The 13,755-nt window shown below is 41.0% G+C and overlaps 1 protein-coding gene across 1 annotated transcript in view; it reads left to right on the plus strand.

The window, feature by feature from the left end:
* The window catches only part of LOC141471418 (transcription initiation factor TFIID subunit 4-like), a 130,231-nt gene that overhangs the window by 76,952 nt on the left and 39,524 nt on the right, over positions 1 to 13,755 (plus strand). Inside the window, exon 14 of the mRNA XM_074157947.1 lies at positions 9,922 to 10,044. Within this exon, the coding sequence (XP_074014048.1) occupies positions 9,922 to 10,044 (123 nt within the window). The remainder of the gene's footprint in view (positions 1 to 9,921; positions 10,045 to 13,755) is intronic.

Raw genomic sequence — 13,755 nt, forward strand, 5'->3', positions numbered from 1 at the left:
AGGGATATTGCGTTACAAGTGCACAACCAGTCTCTCCACTACACATTTCCCATCTGTTTATGACACTTCAGAAATTAACTTCAGTGCTGTTCTCTCTAACTATTTGATTAAAATTACTTATTACAGCCAAATGATTTTGTAGTAGATTGCTACATTTGCCTCGTTTCCTCAAACGAGGCTGGCAGTTCCAAGATGCAGATTTCCTGTAAGAATGGCAGAGGACTGGGATCAAAATCTGGGCATTTTCCTTTGCGATAACCTACTAACTAAAGCCTCTTACCAGAATTTCTCATTAACTACTATTTTAAATGCACTTAAAATTTCCGCTATTCTGAAGTTTCGTGGTAATGGTATATAGGCAGAGAATTTTTACCAAAAAAATAGAAATACTTACTTTGAAAAAATGGGGAAAATGCTTCAGGCTGACTTGAGATGTTCTGGTGTGACATACTGTCGCTCTTGGCTTCCAGGAAGCTGAGATCTTTCTACCTACCTCGGTCTTCAGTTGATTGCCTCGATATACTAAGCCAGAACATACTTTCCCCGTGGTTTTGGTACAGTTCTGGTGTACTGCTTCTTAATTATTTCAGATTTCAAATCTGCGCCAGAGATGGAATAGAGGTAAGAGCCACAAAAGCCTGTGCTTTGCTATCAGGACTCGTGGTGCACGGAGAAGATAAAATCCTTGGTCGGAGTCTCACAGCACTAACACAAAGTTGTAGCAGCCATGGGGAGATTTTACTATCCAAGTAGCTGTTGTATTACTTGGATATAATGAAAGATTCTTTAAGGGGTATTTTCAAAAATGTTTATTTCGGGGACATGTCTGAAAACCAGAGCAGTTGATCTGTGTCCTAGCCCAGCCTTTGCCCCCCAGTTAGGCGGCCAGCATGGCCTCAGGGAGCTACTGATGGAAAGCTCGGTTGCGAGGCTCATCTGACCCACGTATTTTCCAGCGCATGATTTTACAAAAACAAAGCATATTGCCTCACTTCTCTTTGTTGAATTAGCTCCTGTTGTCCCTGTGTTTCTGGCAGACCTCCCTGACTAAAGCCACAAGCTCAACGAGTTTGCTGCTCTTTGTGACTCTGGGCAGGACTGTTGTTCATACGGGCTTTCACTCTATTTTCTAGTCCCTAATCTTCATTAAAGCATCCGTTTCGGAGCCCTCACATAGTGCCTCGCTTAAGGTAAAAGAAGAACATCCTAGAAATCTTGGGAGGATGGTAAACCTCCACTTAGATTAACACAGGGCCCAGGAAAAGATCTTAACCAGTCACTCTTGACAGTGCCCCAAGAGCGAGGACGTTCTTCTCCCGCTGGGTTCAGGAGCCTGTGAGTATAAGCCACCAGGCTTCTGGCTGGAAGTCTTGCCGATCATATTTATACTGGGTGAGCGTCTCTCATTTCCTTTGAAGAAGAGTTTGACAAGATTTGCAGCCGTCTGTTGTTGGGTTGCTCTGAAATAAAATTAAGACCGATAGCAAAAAATAAAATAACAGATCTTGGGGAAGTTCCTTCAGAGCTTTTCCTGGTCTTAGTACAAGTAGGTTACTGGCTCTAGCAATGCTGATCCTGCCACTTGTCTGTGCCTCAGAACCTCTTCGCTCAAACGATCTGCTTTTGGCTCAGCAAATCTACCACAGATACCCATAAAGAGCATTAGTTGATTAAAGGGACTAAGGAAGAGTGGGATAAGGAGAACTTCAAACTATTTGGGGAATACAATAATACTAGAGACCAAAAATACGTTAAAAAATTACAAGACTTTTCAAAATCGCTCTCAAAATTCTTCATGGTTTTGATTTTTTGTAAGCTATGAGTAATCTCTTAGGGAGACTCCCAACAAAATTAAACCTATGACTATGAATATATATTAGTCAGTTCAGACAGTATGTGGTCTTGAGTAGTAAGCAGATAAAATGGTTTATTTTTATAAAATTGCATTTAAGTAGGTAATGTACATGACTTGAGAAAATTACAATTAAGGCTTTTCTTCAGGGAAAAATAAAAATAAAAGGCAGGACACACCTGACATTTTCTATATCAGAAGTTTGACATATATTGTGTTGAAAGTAATAGGGCAAATGTTAATGGAAAATTTGACTAAACTTCTAAACCGTAATGAAATTAGATGTAATAAACATAAATGCCTATTGGAAGAAAGACACTTGGTCAGAAGTACCCCGGATAAGGTTCTAGAACTGTGTTCAGATGCTCATTATTTTGAGAAACATTCATCTTGGGGGCTGAAATGTTCCCAGCTTAGTCTTTCCCAGGGTGATTTTTTCAAACACTATGTGATAATTTTCGACGGTTGTTAAAAGTGTGTGGGAAGGGAAAAAAAAAAAAAAAGAAAAAAAAGACAAAAGTTAACACACACACACCCCCCCACACACCCCTTTTTCAGTAAAGTAAAATCTTGGTCTACTTCAAATAGATGTAGCCACTCCAAATAGGTATAGACTTCCAAACAGCCACAGGAAGTGATGACTGGAGCTTTTACTGAGCTGGGGAGAAGGCTTGTGGAGAATTAGCATCCAGCTTTGTATTGAAGAAAATTACATGTAATTTGGCAGAGTTGTGAATGTTTAAAAGTCTCAGAGAATGTGTTCAGTGTATGATTTGCTGTTATCCATATAACGCTTCCCTGGTACTGCGTTATTGCAGTGCCACTTCTAAACTTCAGCTGCTTCGGACCAGTTTCTTACCAGTTGGTGTGGAATTGCTGTAGAACTTCTCCTCACCTTCAGAGACTTGGTAGCGCAACAGAGAGGCGGGAGCAGAGCACAGGCGTTCTGCAGACATCCTCTGCTCTCCAGGGCACTCTCTCTGAAGTTCACTCATCCTTTTTTATCACCGTCCTGGACTTGTTGAAGTTACTGCCAGCATTTTTAATGAGTTGCATTTCTTAATTGCACCTTCTGTTGTGGACATCTTAGGACGTGTGTAATGGTTCTGCGTTTCAGGCTCTCCTCAGCAAAAAAAAAGATGCTTTTCCAGGGGGTGTAATCACTGTCTGAGACTGACAGATACATGTCGCCAAACCATCAATTAAGACAAGCTTTTCCCAGCACATGACCCTGTTATCAGGAATTAAACCATCCATCGCAAACAGAATTAGGAGGGCTCTCCATTGATGCCTATTGGCTAGAAATCAATGCTTAACTCATTGTTCATGTGATCTTGCTTTCATCAAACATTTCTGGCATTTAGCTCGCTCTGTTGCCAGTTTCCTGTTTGGTGTTGGTTCCTGGCTGTCTTTGTTCTTGATTGCTGTTTATAGTCTGTCGATATTTATAGCTCCTGTTGCGCTGTCAGCCTCTTCGGTGTCCTCTCCTCCGCTGCTCAGGCAGTATTTCTGAACTGTGCTGGGAATTGTAAGTAGCCAAAGTCTACTTTCTACAGTCTTTGTGGGCTGAGTTGGCTCTGTGACTGCAGAAACTTACTTTTACAACTCAGTTTCTATTCCCTTATCAAATCCTATATTGACAGTATTTAAATATACTTAGTACTTCCTCAAGCTCTTCCTTCTTCTTTATCTTCACAATCATCTCTGTTTCTCTGTCACCAGGTTATTTTCCTTCCAGGCCAAAACCCATCCCTGATTTCTGCCTGCAGGTAGAGAAACACCTCCTTGACCTTTCCCTCTCTCATGTGATGTCCCTTTTCTCCCTTCTATTTTTGAAGGTATTTATGCGTAGACTCAAATTGTTAGAGTTCCAGTCGTCCTCTTACTTTCTGATCATATTGAAGGAAATTTCTCTTAGTGCAGTCCTCAGCAGCTACAGCTCAGGCCATTTTTCCACCTATATCTCTGCTTTAAGCAAAGCTAATTTCAGTTTGTGTAGGTTTTCCCTCTATGTGGAGCACATTTTGCCTTCCTTCCAAGATGCTCATGGTTTTGAACAACTGTCTGATGAGCAGTGTTCTGCCTCATTCACTGTTTGACATTCCCTTTTCAGTGGGTTCAGGTGACACAGTGAGATTAACTGGGATGATGGGTGGGATGTTGGTCTGCTGGAGGGTAGGATGGATCTGCAGATCTGGACAGGCTGGATGGATGGACTGAGGCCAATGGTGTGAGGTTCAACAAGGCCAAGTGCCGGGTCCTGCCTAGGTCACACCAACCTCATGGATGCTCCAGGCTGGGGGTAGAGGGGCTGAAGCTGCCTGATGGAAAAGGACCTGAGGTGTTGGTCACAGCTGGCTGAACATGAGCCAGCAGTGTGCCCAGGTGGCCAAGGAGGCCAACAGCATCCTGGCCTGTGTCAGAACAGTGTAGCCAGCAGGACTCAGACAGTGATTGTCCCCCTGTACTGGGCACTGGTGAGGCCCCACCTCGAGGGCTGTGTCCAGTTTTGGGCCTCACGACAGGAGGGACACTGAGGTGCTGGAGCGTGTCCGGAGAAGGGCAACGGAGCTGGTGAGGGTCTGGAGCACAAGTCTTATGAGGAGCAGCTGAGGGAGCTGGGGGTGTTCAGCCTGGAGAAAAGGAGGCTGAGGGGAGACCTTCTCGCTCTCTACAACTCCCTGAAAGGAGGGTGTAGCCAGGGGGGGTCGGTCTCTTCTCCCAAGGAACAGGTGATGGGACAAGAGGAAATGGCCGCAAGTTGCAGCACAGGAGGTTTAGGATGGATGTTAAGAAAAATTTCTTCACGGAAGAGGGTACCAGACATCGGAAGAGGCTGCCCAGGGCAGTGGTGCAGTCCCCATCCCTGGAGGGATTTAAAAGCCGGGCAGACATGGTGCTGAGGGATGTGGGTTAGTGGTGGTTGTGTCAGTGTTGGGTTGATCGTTGGACTGGATTATCTGAAAGGTCCCTTCCAACCTGGACAATTCTATGACTCTGCGATCACATCGCTAACAGTAATGGACGTGTTTCTGGTGGGAGATTCCCTGTGGTGCTTACTGAGGAGGAAGAATTCTCTGCTGACAGCACAGATCAAAGCCACGGCCAGGCCGTTTCGTGTTCTGGAGTGGAGAAAGTGACCTGAGATCTGTGGGGGTTCATACCAAGTACCCAGCCTTTGTTTTACAATTGTCTTTCCAGGCCAAATTCATACCTTGAACAAATCCATAGAATTTATTCCTCTACACATTAACTTCCTTGAATTTACTCTTTGGTTAATTGATCTTGTAGAAAAGAGGAAAATAATCTTCACTGTTCTCTGTGGTTATTATAGTACTGTGTAGAGTAATGGATGGGGGATTTAGTTCTTAAGGAAATCTTGAAAATGAATCCATACTGGTCTGTGAAGCACTTGGTTTCTCCCAGTTGTGTGGGCTGCCACAATTGCCGGTGGAAGTGGAAATCAAAGGAGAAAAAAAATTCACTGAGCTTATATTCACACCATATATTTATTTATTAATATATCAGTGGCTGTTCTTACGATGGCTTATAGCGCAGAAAAGACTTAAAGTGAAAAAGGCTTAAAGTAAATGCTTGGTTTCTGTTGCAAAAATATTTCCAAAGCACTCCATGAATAAGCGTGCTCTTGGTGTTTGGAGATTATAAAATCTAGTTTTTAAGATGTAATGTTGATATTCCAGATAGACATATGGCTGTCTTCCTTGTGGCATATGGCTGGTGCCGCTTCTTTCTGAAATACCTACACGAATCGTAACAAATAATGATCTAAGGAAAACAAACTAAAAATTTAGAACCTCTGTTTTTAGCTTTACTTTATTAAAGTGGTGAAGTAGTGCTCTTTGTGGGGTTTTAATGTTATGCCACCGTCACAAAGAAGAAAATTTCATTGTGTGAAATAATATTGGTGCTTAATTCTTACACTGTACTTTTCATCAAAGGGATCTCTCTAAGTTAAAGTTGTCATTAAGAAATGAAATACCTCTCATAGGTAAATGGCACGCTAAAAATAAATTAGGATCAGATAAGGAGCAAGGAACAGCATCTCATTTGTAAGTGTTTTTCTTGTATAATATATTGGAATATTTGTCTGTGTTTTAGATAAAATATTTTGACTTTCAAAAAAGTTAATTGTTGTTGATTAGCGTGGTTCTGAATGAAGCACTGCTTCCTTCTCAGAGGGCAGAAATTTTAATATGCTATTGATAAATATATCCATATTAATTGCAATGAAGGCAAGTTAAAGAATTATATTGCATCAGCAGCCCAGTATGAAAATGAGAGTGTGAGCGAATGCAGCTATCAAACGGTTGCATCTTGTTGGCTGATGTACTGAGTTAGATTCATTGCTGCTAAATCATGTTAATTAACAGGAAATTTATTTATCAGTACGTATAGATATTTATTAACAGGTGCTTCATCTGTTTAAATATCCAGAAATTATTAACTGGCTTAGAAGATAAACTATATTGTAGTAACAGGCCGCTTTCTTACTTTAAAATGTAACTGATCACGTAAAGAAAGAAGCTTCAGGAGCTTTAGTTTCACGGGTATTTTAAGAGTAATTTCAGAATATTGAAGATGGCTACATTTAATTCAGGTTATTTTTAGCACTGAGAATTCAGAGGGTGATGGCTTTGGCACTATGTGTGCAAACTGGTTGCAAAGTCTGATGTAGAGAACAGGGTTCCAGAGGACCCTGGGGAAAAGAGCCTCTGTGGCCAGGGTCGTGCATCTGGCATCGGGTGGTACCAGGGGTGACTCTCGAAAGTGATCTCTGTTGACACCAAAGCAGAGTAATTAAATCTGCGTTAATTACACCACTCCCACAAAACTGTTTGGCTGTTCCTAAACTTCTGGCAAGATAACCTGCAGTAACCACATCAGGTTTTATGACTATTAAATGCAGTCCGTATCTCCATGGCACTCATTTTGAAAAGCTCCTGTGGTGGTTACTCTGCTCTGGGATGTTAAATAACATCCAGGAATCTTGTCAAATGTCTTCCCAGTAAGTACCCATGAACTGTGAAGATGTTTTATTGTAAGCAAATTGATAGTTAATAGTGAGTGTGCAAAGGTGCTCCCTTAAGCCAGACTGACCGCCTCAAGGTGAATGCCTTTGTTGGTAATCACTACCAGGATCATAATTCTTTTGATTATTTTTAAATGTAATTTCATGATCCTCTGCCTTCAGATGAGCATTTAAAAAAAAAAAAAAAAATCAGTGATAGCTAATTTTTAGAAGACTGATGAGAATTTGTGTAATGCGGTATCAATCGAGTATTTCAGCACTTCAGCCCTTATTTTACAAAACATCGGGGTACTCTTATCGAGGATGTGTGTGTTGGGCGTGTTTGGTATGATTTGACCAACGCTCATTAAGGTTTATGTAAGAAGGTTGTTCTTTCCTGTTGTAGCATATGAGGTGTGTACTGTAAAACCAGCATCAGGGACCGTACTGGGGTTTTGTCTGGAATTTTTGTACCGGGCAGCACATTCCTTATCGGTATAAAGCAGTGTCTATTAGTCCCACCGGGGGTAGGTGATAAAAGGCACATCGTACAGGAATGCCCACGTCTGGAGAGCTTATAGCTCTTCTCACTGAATAAAAAGGAAGGGACCAAGAACCTGAGGAATAAAGGGGTGCAAGAGTCATCAATGTCTTCCACGTTTGCTTGGCAAAACAGCACTAGGAACTTCACGGGTTTCGATGTGAGGGCAGGTTTTGTCCTACTATGGGAAATTTAAAGAAATGGCACCTTTTGCTTCACAATTTGCATGTGCAAAAATAAAGAAATACTAAATTATAGTTCTTGAAGCAACTTTTCAGAGGCACTGTGTGCTTACGTTACATGTTGAAACCACCACTGTGTATTGCAATACGGGTGGTACAAAGAGCCAAGTATTAGCTCACTGTTGGTTGAAGATGGTGACTTTAGATAAGATACCCATATAACAACGTGTGAGTGATTCTAGTTACCGATCAGACTGTGTTTCTGACCTCCCAGGAAACGAACACTTTCTCCAGTGCAAAATTTCTTATTCTGTGAAGCCATCCACTTTGCAGCTTGTTCTGAGATGACTCTCAGCCAGTTGGCCCTCGCTTAAATATTCATCAGACTTCTGATAATTGTGATAACCCTTATAGGCTGGCGAGCATGGCAAATTAGCAAAAAGATGATTGATCTTTTTTTATATGCAGTTTTATCTTCAACCTTTCCTGGATATATGTTATACTATAGTAATAATTTCTTCTCTAAGGTATTTGCCAGTATCTGGATTTGCACATCTATTTACAGTTGCCTTGAAGCCTCATAATTACAATACAGCTGAAATGTCCATTTTCTTTCCCTGACTACAAATAGGGATCAATCGAATTTTAAATGACTGCTTACGGGCTAGCTTCCGATCATGACCTTTGTAAATGATTAGAGCTCACCACTGTTGCTATCTACCTTGAAAGGGTAAGCGGGCAGGTCTGTCTAACTGGCATTTAATCTGGAAGAGAGCCAAAGATATTTGAGCTAAAAACCTAATATGAGTTGGCAAAGAGAAGTATGTACAGACCTTTGCACTATTATTTAGATATTTTTTCCACGTTTCTTTTTTTGTATTTAGGAAATTCTTTTACCCTGTAGATAAATGGGATGTGTATTTGTAGATAAATTTATATTGAGGTTATGATAATAACTGAAGTTGCAAAATATATAGCATAAAAATGTAGAAAAAAGGGGTTTTCAAACTCTTAATTGTACTGAATTTTCTTTTTCTGAAGAACGTGAAAATATGTTGCATTGCTAAACGAATAAACCTGAAAAATGCACTAAATAGGATGCATGAAGTGGACCTGCTTTTTCTAGGCAGAAGTGAATGGAGAAAAGATACCATAGATTGGAGCTTTTTTGTTTAAACCTCTTTTCATTTTAATATTGACTAAGAATGTTCAGCCCCACTTGTGTATGCATGCAGCTCCCGCGTCAGTAAGAGACACTTCTATCTGTACTTGTTGGTTGTTTTATTTTAATGAAGAATCATGCCTGGACCATGCAGTGTTTTTATGACCACTGCTGAATTTCTTGAGGTAGTGCTCTGTGCGTTTCTGCCCAGGTGGGAACAAGTCTGACATCAATGGGGTTAGAGAACAATGCTTCCTCTGAATTTATTGAAAGATTTTGCAAACCCAAAATTTTGAAATTAGTAAGAATTATTACTAAGAGCTACCAATGCTTTTATCTAATTAAAATCATATGCTGTGTTACCTAATCAATTATTCTTGTCTGGTATTGATGATCAGAATATTTATTAAAGTAATATTGTTCATGGGAATATGTCTCTTACCGTTAGCCCTCTAAAAGGATTACACAGTGCAAAAATGAATATACGCTCTTACCTCTTCCTCATGCCGTGGCCGGAGGATTTTCTCTTCTGTTCTGTAGCGGGCGACACTGTTAGCCAATGCAGCTGCCAGGTTGTTTTCTTAGATTTCTAGTTTTCTCAAACTAGTTGGATGTGTTGTTACCTAAATCCTAACCCCAGAAAGCAGATTATAGGGAAAAAGCAGTTGGAAATTCAGATTGTGGGACTTCTGTGTCAGTATTACCTCCTGCTGATGTTTAGATAGAGGTGTTTTATTCATTTAGGTACAAATTTTTTTTGGAAGCAAATATCAAGTGTATTTGAAATATTGAAAGTAAATCTAAGATGAAAGAAAATGAGAGATTTTTTGAAGATTTGAGTTGGTATTTACACTCTTCATATCAGCCTTAAACTGGAGATGCGTAGTTAGTCTACAGTACTTACTGGCTAAGGCAGTTTTCAAGGGTAAGGATGGAGTTTTCAAAACTGATTGAGTTTTTGGGGAGCAGAAATCCTGTGGAAAGTCAAGAGAACTTCTGCACCTTCTCTATTGCTCTACTGCAGGGCTGCACGCTCGAGCTGCTGAAATGGTGTGACTTTTACCCAATGCTCACAAGTCCAAGAAGAACTTTTTGAAATGACAACAGACTGAAAACTAAACAGAGTGGGCTTTTTTTCCCCTCTCTCTCTACCAGATGCAGCAGCAAGAACTGGCGCAGATGCGGCAGAGGGATGCCAACCTCACTGCACTGGCAGCTATCGGTCCCCGCAAGAAACGGAAGCTCGATTCGCCTGGACTGCTTACCGTAGGAGGAGAGGTATTTATATCTATACATTTCTGTACATGGAATCAGAGAATCGATTACTTCACAACCTGGTTGCAACGGCTAGAGATGCTACACGCCAATATTTTCAGTGAACTGTGCAATTTGGGAAAAGGTGATCCAAATTAGAAGGACTGGGCGTCCAGTTTATCTTACTTTGCCACAGTTAAAATGGCACCTTCTTAGTTTTATTTTTCAAGTGTTAACTTTAAACGGATATTAAAAGAGTATTTTAAGAAGAAGTTAAACCTGAAGTATAGGTCTCTCCCTGAAAAAGCTCACTGCCTTTATGCTGGTTTTCTCCTCTGCATAACCCAAAGGAAAATAGAAAAAAGAGCAGGGTGTGAAGCAACATCCGTAAAAACAAAACTAGCATTGCTTAGTTTGGACCAAGAGCTTGTAGTAATAACCAGTAAGTATGTTTTTATGATGAATATGTGTCAAAACTTTTTACAGAATAGCTGGTTGTCCCCTGCAACTGCAAAGATAAGTTTGTATTCATTCTAAATTATATGTCATTAAGAATACTGTGGGTTTGTTAGTATGATTCTCCTGTTACCTTAAGTGGAGAAATAGCTCTGCCACACAATGCAATGCAAAATCCTCAAAAGCAGGGTATGTACTAACCAGGGTGGAGAGCTCAGGTAACCTTACCTTGGCTAACCCCGAGTAGGGTGGTGTTTAGCACAGATATAGCTGGGCTGCTTTTGTTTCTGCTACATATGCCTACACAATAGGAGTCAAAGCAATTCTCCTTATTATATGTCTGTTCTGAGGAAAATGCAAACATTTTGGTTTTGAATAACTGACTAACAGTTTTGGCTCAGACGTTTGACTGTCGAAATGCCAGGCATTTCCAAAGGCCTTTTTCTTTCCCATTTTGGATTGCTTTTATCTGACTTCTCTCTCTTTTCATGTGCTAAGATTAGTGCTAAGGAATGAGCTGAGCTAGGAATAGAAGTGGATCTTGTTTATATTCTAACGTTGACTTGTGACTTCAGGTATGTAAGAGGTGCTCCCGTTTTCTGGTCAAATCCGTTTCAGACTGGGGGACCTTCCTGGGTTTTGTGTTGTCCTGTCACATTCCCTCCTTTTCGGTCTCCCTCCTTGTCTTGGGTTCAGTAAAGCATTCTGTTCTCCTCCAAGTGCACCTCTGAGAAATCCTGCAACAACAGGCCAAAAGCAGCTTTCGTTAGAAGCTCCATTGGGTACTGAGCATTGGCTTTCAGCCAAGATTCATTTAAAAATAATTTGAACCTTCTAATAATATATGGATCCCTTCAGATTTTAACAAATGTACATTCCCTGTTTTCGGTCTTTACTTGACCAAGGGACTATTTTCTCCTAAGCATCAGAATTTAATTTTTATTGTCTATTGCCCCTTTTAAAAAACAATCTTTTTTGAAGCTTTTACGTTTTAACAAACCAAATTGTGGTCACCTTCGGTGAAATATTTTATTCAGAGCTATATGCCTGAACGGATGGATGGTGAAGAGCTTCCCTCTCTCTTGAGAAGCTCCTCACTCTGCTCATGCACTGCTTCAAGGAAAGATGCACGTCTGTGGCAAATTCCAAAGGCTTCAGGGGATTTCTGCCTCCTTTTGTTGCTCCCCTAGCCCAGATTTTGCTGAACTTCTGTGTTTCAATAGACAAATTATCCTTGAAGTTTTTGCCGATACATGGATTTCCTGGAGTCATGAATTGCGTGGATCTTCTGCCAGTTCAGAGTGAACTGCTCCCGTCCCTCTCCTCCCAGCTTCTAACCATTCTGGCCAGCTCACACTGGTGCCTGGCTGCAAGCGGGTTTGGAGGACTTGGAAACTGTCTCTGGATTATTCAGTGTCTTTTCTGGGGGTAGGATCTGAAGCTCTGCAGAAGCTGTGTCAGGCAGGTTGGCTGCTGGAAACTCTCCGTTACTGTTCGGAGCTGCTCCTTAGGGCTGCGATGCAGGAATAAACTCACCTCCTCAAAAATGTTTCACTCTAAAAACATACTGGAAATCTGCATTGTTTGTCTAAGACTATCTGATTTCTTTTCTTTGGACTTCTGGAGATTATAAACAACTATTCCAGGACTTTGTCCTGTCTGACAGACATCTCCTCAGCCCGGTTCCACCGTGGTCTGTGACCCTCTGATTTCTCCAAGCAACGTCTAAGCTTCTTAACTCCATGCTACTGATAATCTCTCTTTGCAAGGTCTGACTTGGCAAGAGCTTTCTTGGCCTTCCTTTTTTTTTTTTTTTTTTTTTTGGTCAAAACATCCACTTTTTGTCATTGAAGTTGCTTGTCTCCTCGTTAATCTTTTTTGACATATATGTCTGTTTTTTTGCCGCAGCTGGGACGCTGCCTCTGCTGATCCAGAGAGATCTTTTACAAATCATCCCACCCCTGCATGTTACATTTTTCCTTTTTCTGAACTAACTTTTGTTTGATATTTTACTTCGTTGCATTGCCTGTTTTTTTTTCTATGAGAAGTGTTGGATTTCAGTCCAACTTCTCGGTTCAACAGAAATACTAGCTAACAATTTCTCTTTGGAAATTGGATCTTTTTAATAACACCCTTTTGATCTGAGCAGGAGGTCAGTTTAGGGAGTAGTAACGGCTATTTTGCTTAAGAGAAAAAGTTGATGGAAAAGCTTAGTGTTTCTGGGACCAGTACTGTTTGCTGTATACAGGGAAACAGCTCTTATACAGCTTTTATAAATGTGGAAAAGCTTGTGCTCATAATTGCAAGTATTTTTCCACCAGCACTTTGTTCAAGTGTGTTTCCTTTAAACTTGTTCTCCGTCTCATTTTGCCAGGGCTCATTTGGACTTCTTTGCTTCTTCTCAAGCCATAGCTAAATGGACTTTTTCAGATGGCAGGATTAGCTGAAGTTACCAAGGCCAGGCCCATCATTCTCCTCCTCTGTACTGGTACAGCTGGGGTTTTTGATTACTTTTACTTGGGGAGATGGAAAATCAGCAGTTTGGGATGAGGTTATTTTTCTATCGGATGTGTTCTTTAATTTTCTTCTCCATCCAGCCATATAAAAAATTCCTTTCCAAAAAAAAATGGGGAAAAGAGATTTTATAGAGAAGCGGATGAGCAGGGGCGAGATGTCCTCAAATGAGACTGCCACCAGACGTGTAACTGGTTTCAGACTGGGATTGCCCAGTACCCTGAGCTATCACCATCCCAGTCCCTCATCGTGCATTCCTGCGCCTTCCCTTCCGTTGGCTCCTGTCATACCCTGTGCTAACCCCTTTCCCTTTGAGGAACTGGCAGAGAACTAACCCAACAACAATAGAAAGCGACTAGTTTGTGCTTGGCTCCCTGCAGTCCTTGGGCCCAGAGCCCGGTGAGCGCTGGAAAAGGAACGTACAACAGCAAACGAGATCACCTGCTCTTCACTCGCTTTCTCTGTAGTACCTTTGGTACCTTTCTTGTCTTCTCGTATTTTAGATAAATGTGCTGGAAACGCAGCTCATCACTAATTCAGCCTGCTTAGCATTATAATGCGGTTCAGATCAAGAGTGAAAGAGAAGGGCTACAGAGGAATGAGATACCTTTGGAAGAATTCAGCTCTTCTGCCTCACAGAGCTGAAAATACCACATATTCGGAATTTTATAGTTTTTTATTTTATTTAATGATACTAGACAAAATTATTGGAAAATATCTTTTGAATGTTACTGCTTTTTTGGAAACTGATGCATGGTTATTAAG

This window comes from Numenius arquata, chromosome 13, assembly GCF_964106895.1.
Source record: "Numenius arquata chromosome 13, bNumArq3.hap1.1, whole genome shotgun sequence".
NCBI lineage: Eukaryota > Metazoa > Chordata > Aves > Charadriiformes > Scolopacidae > Numenius > Numenius arquata.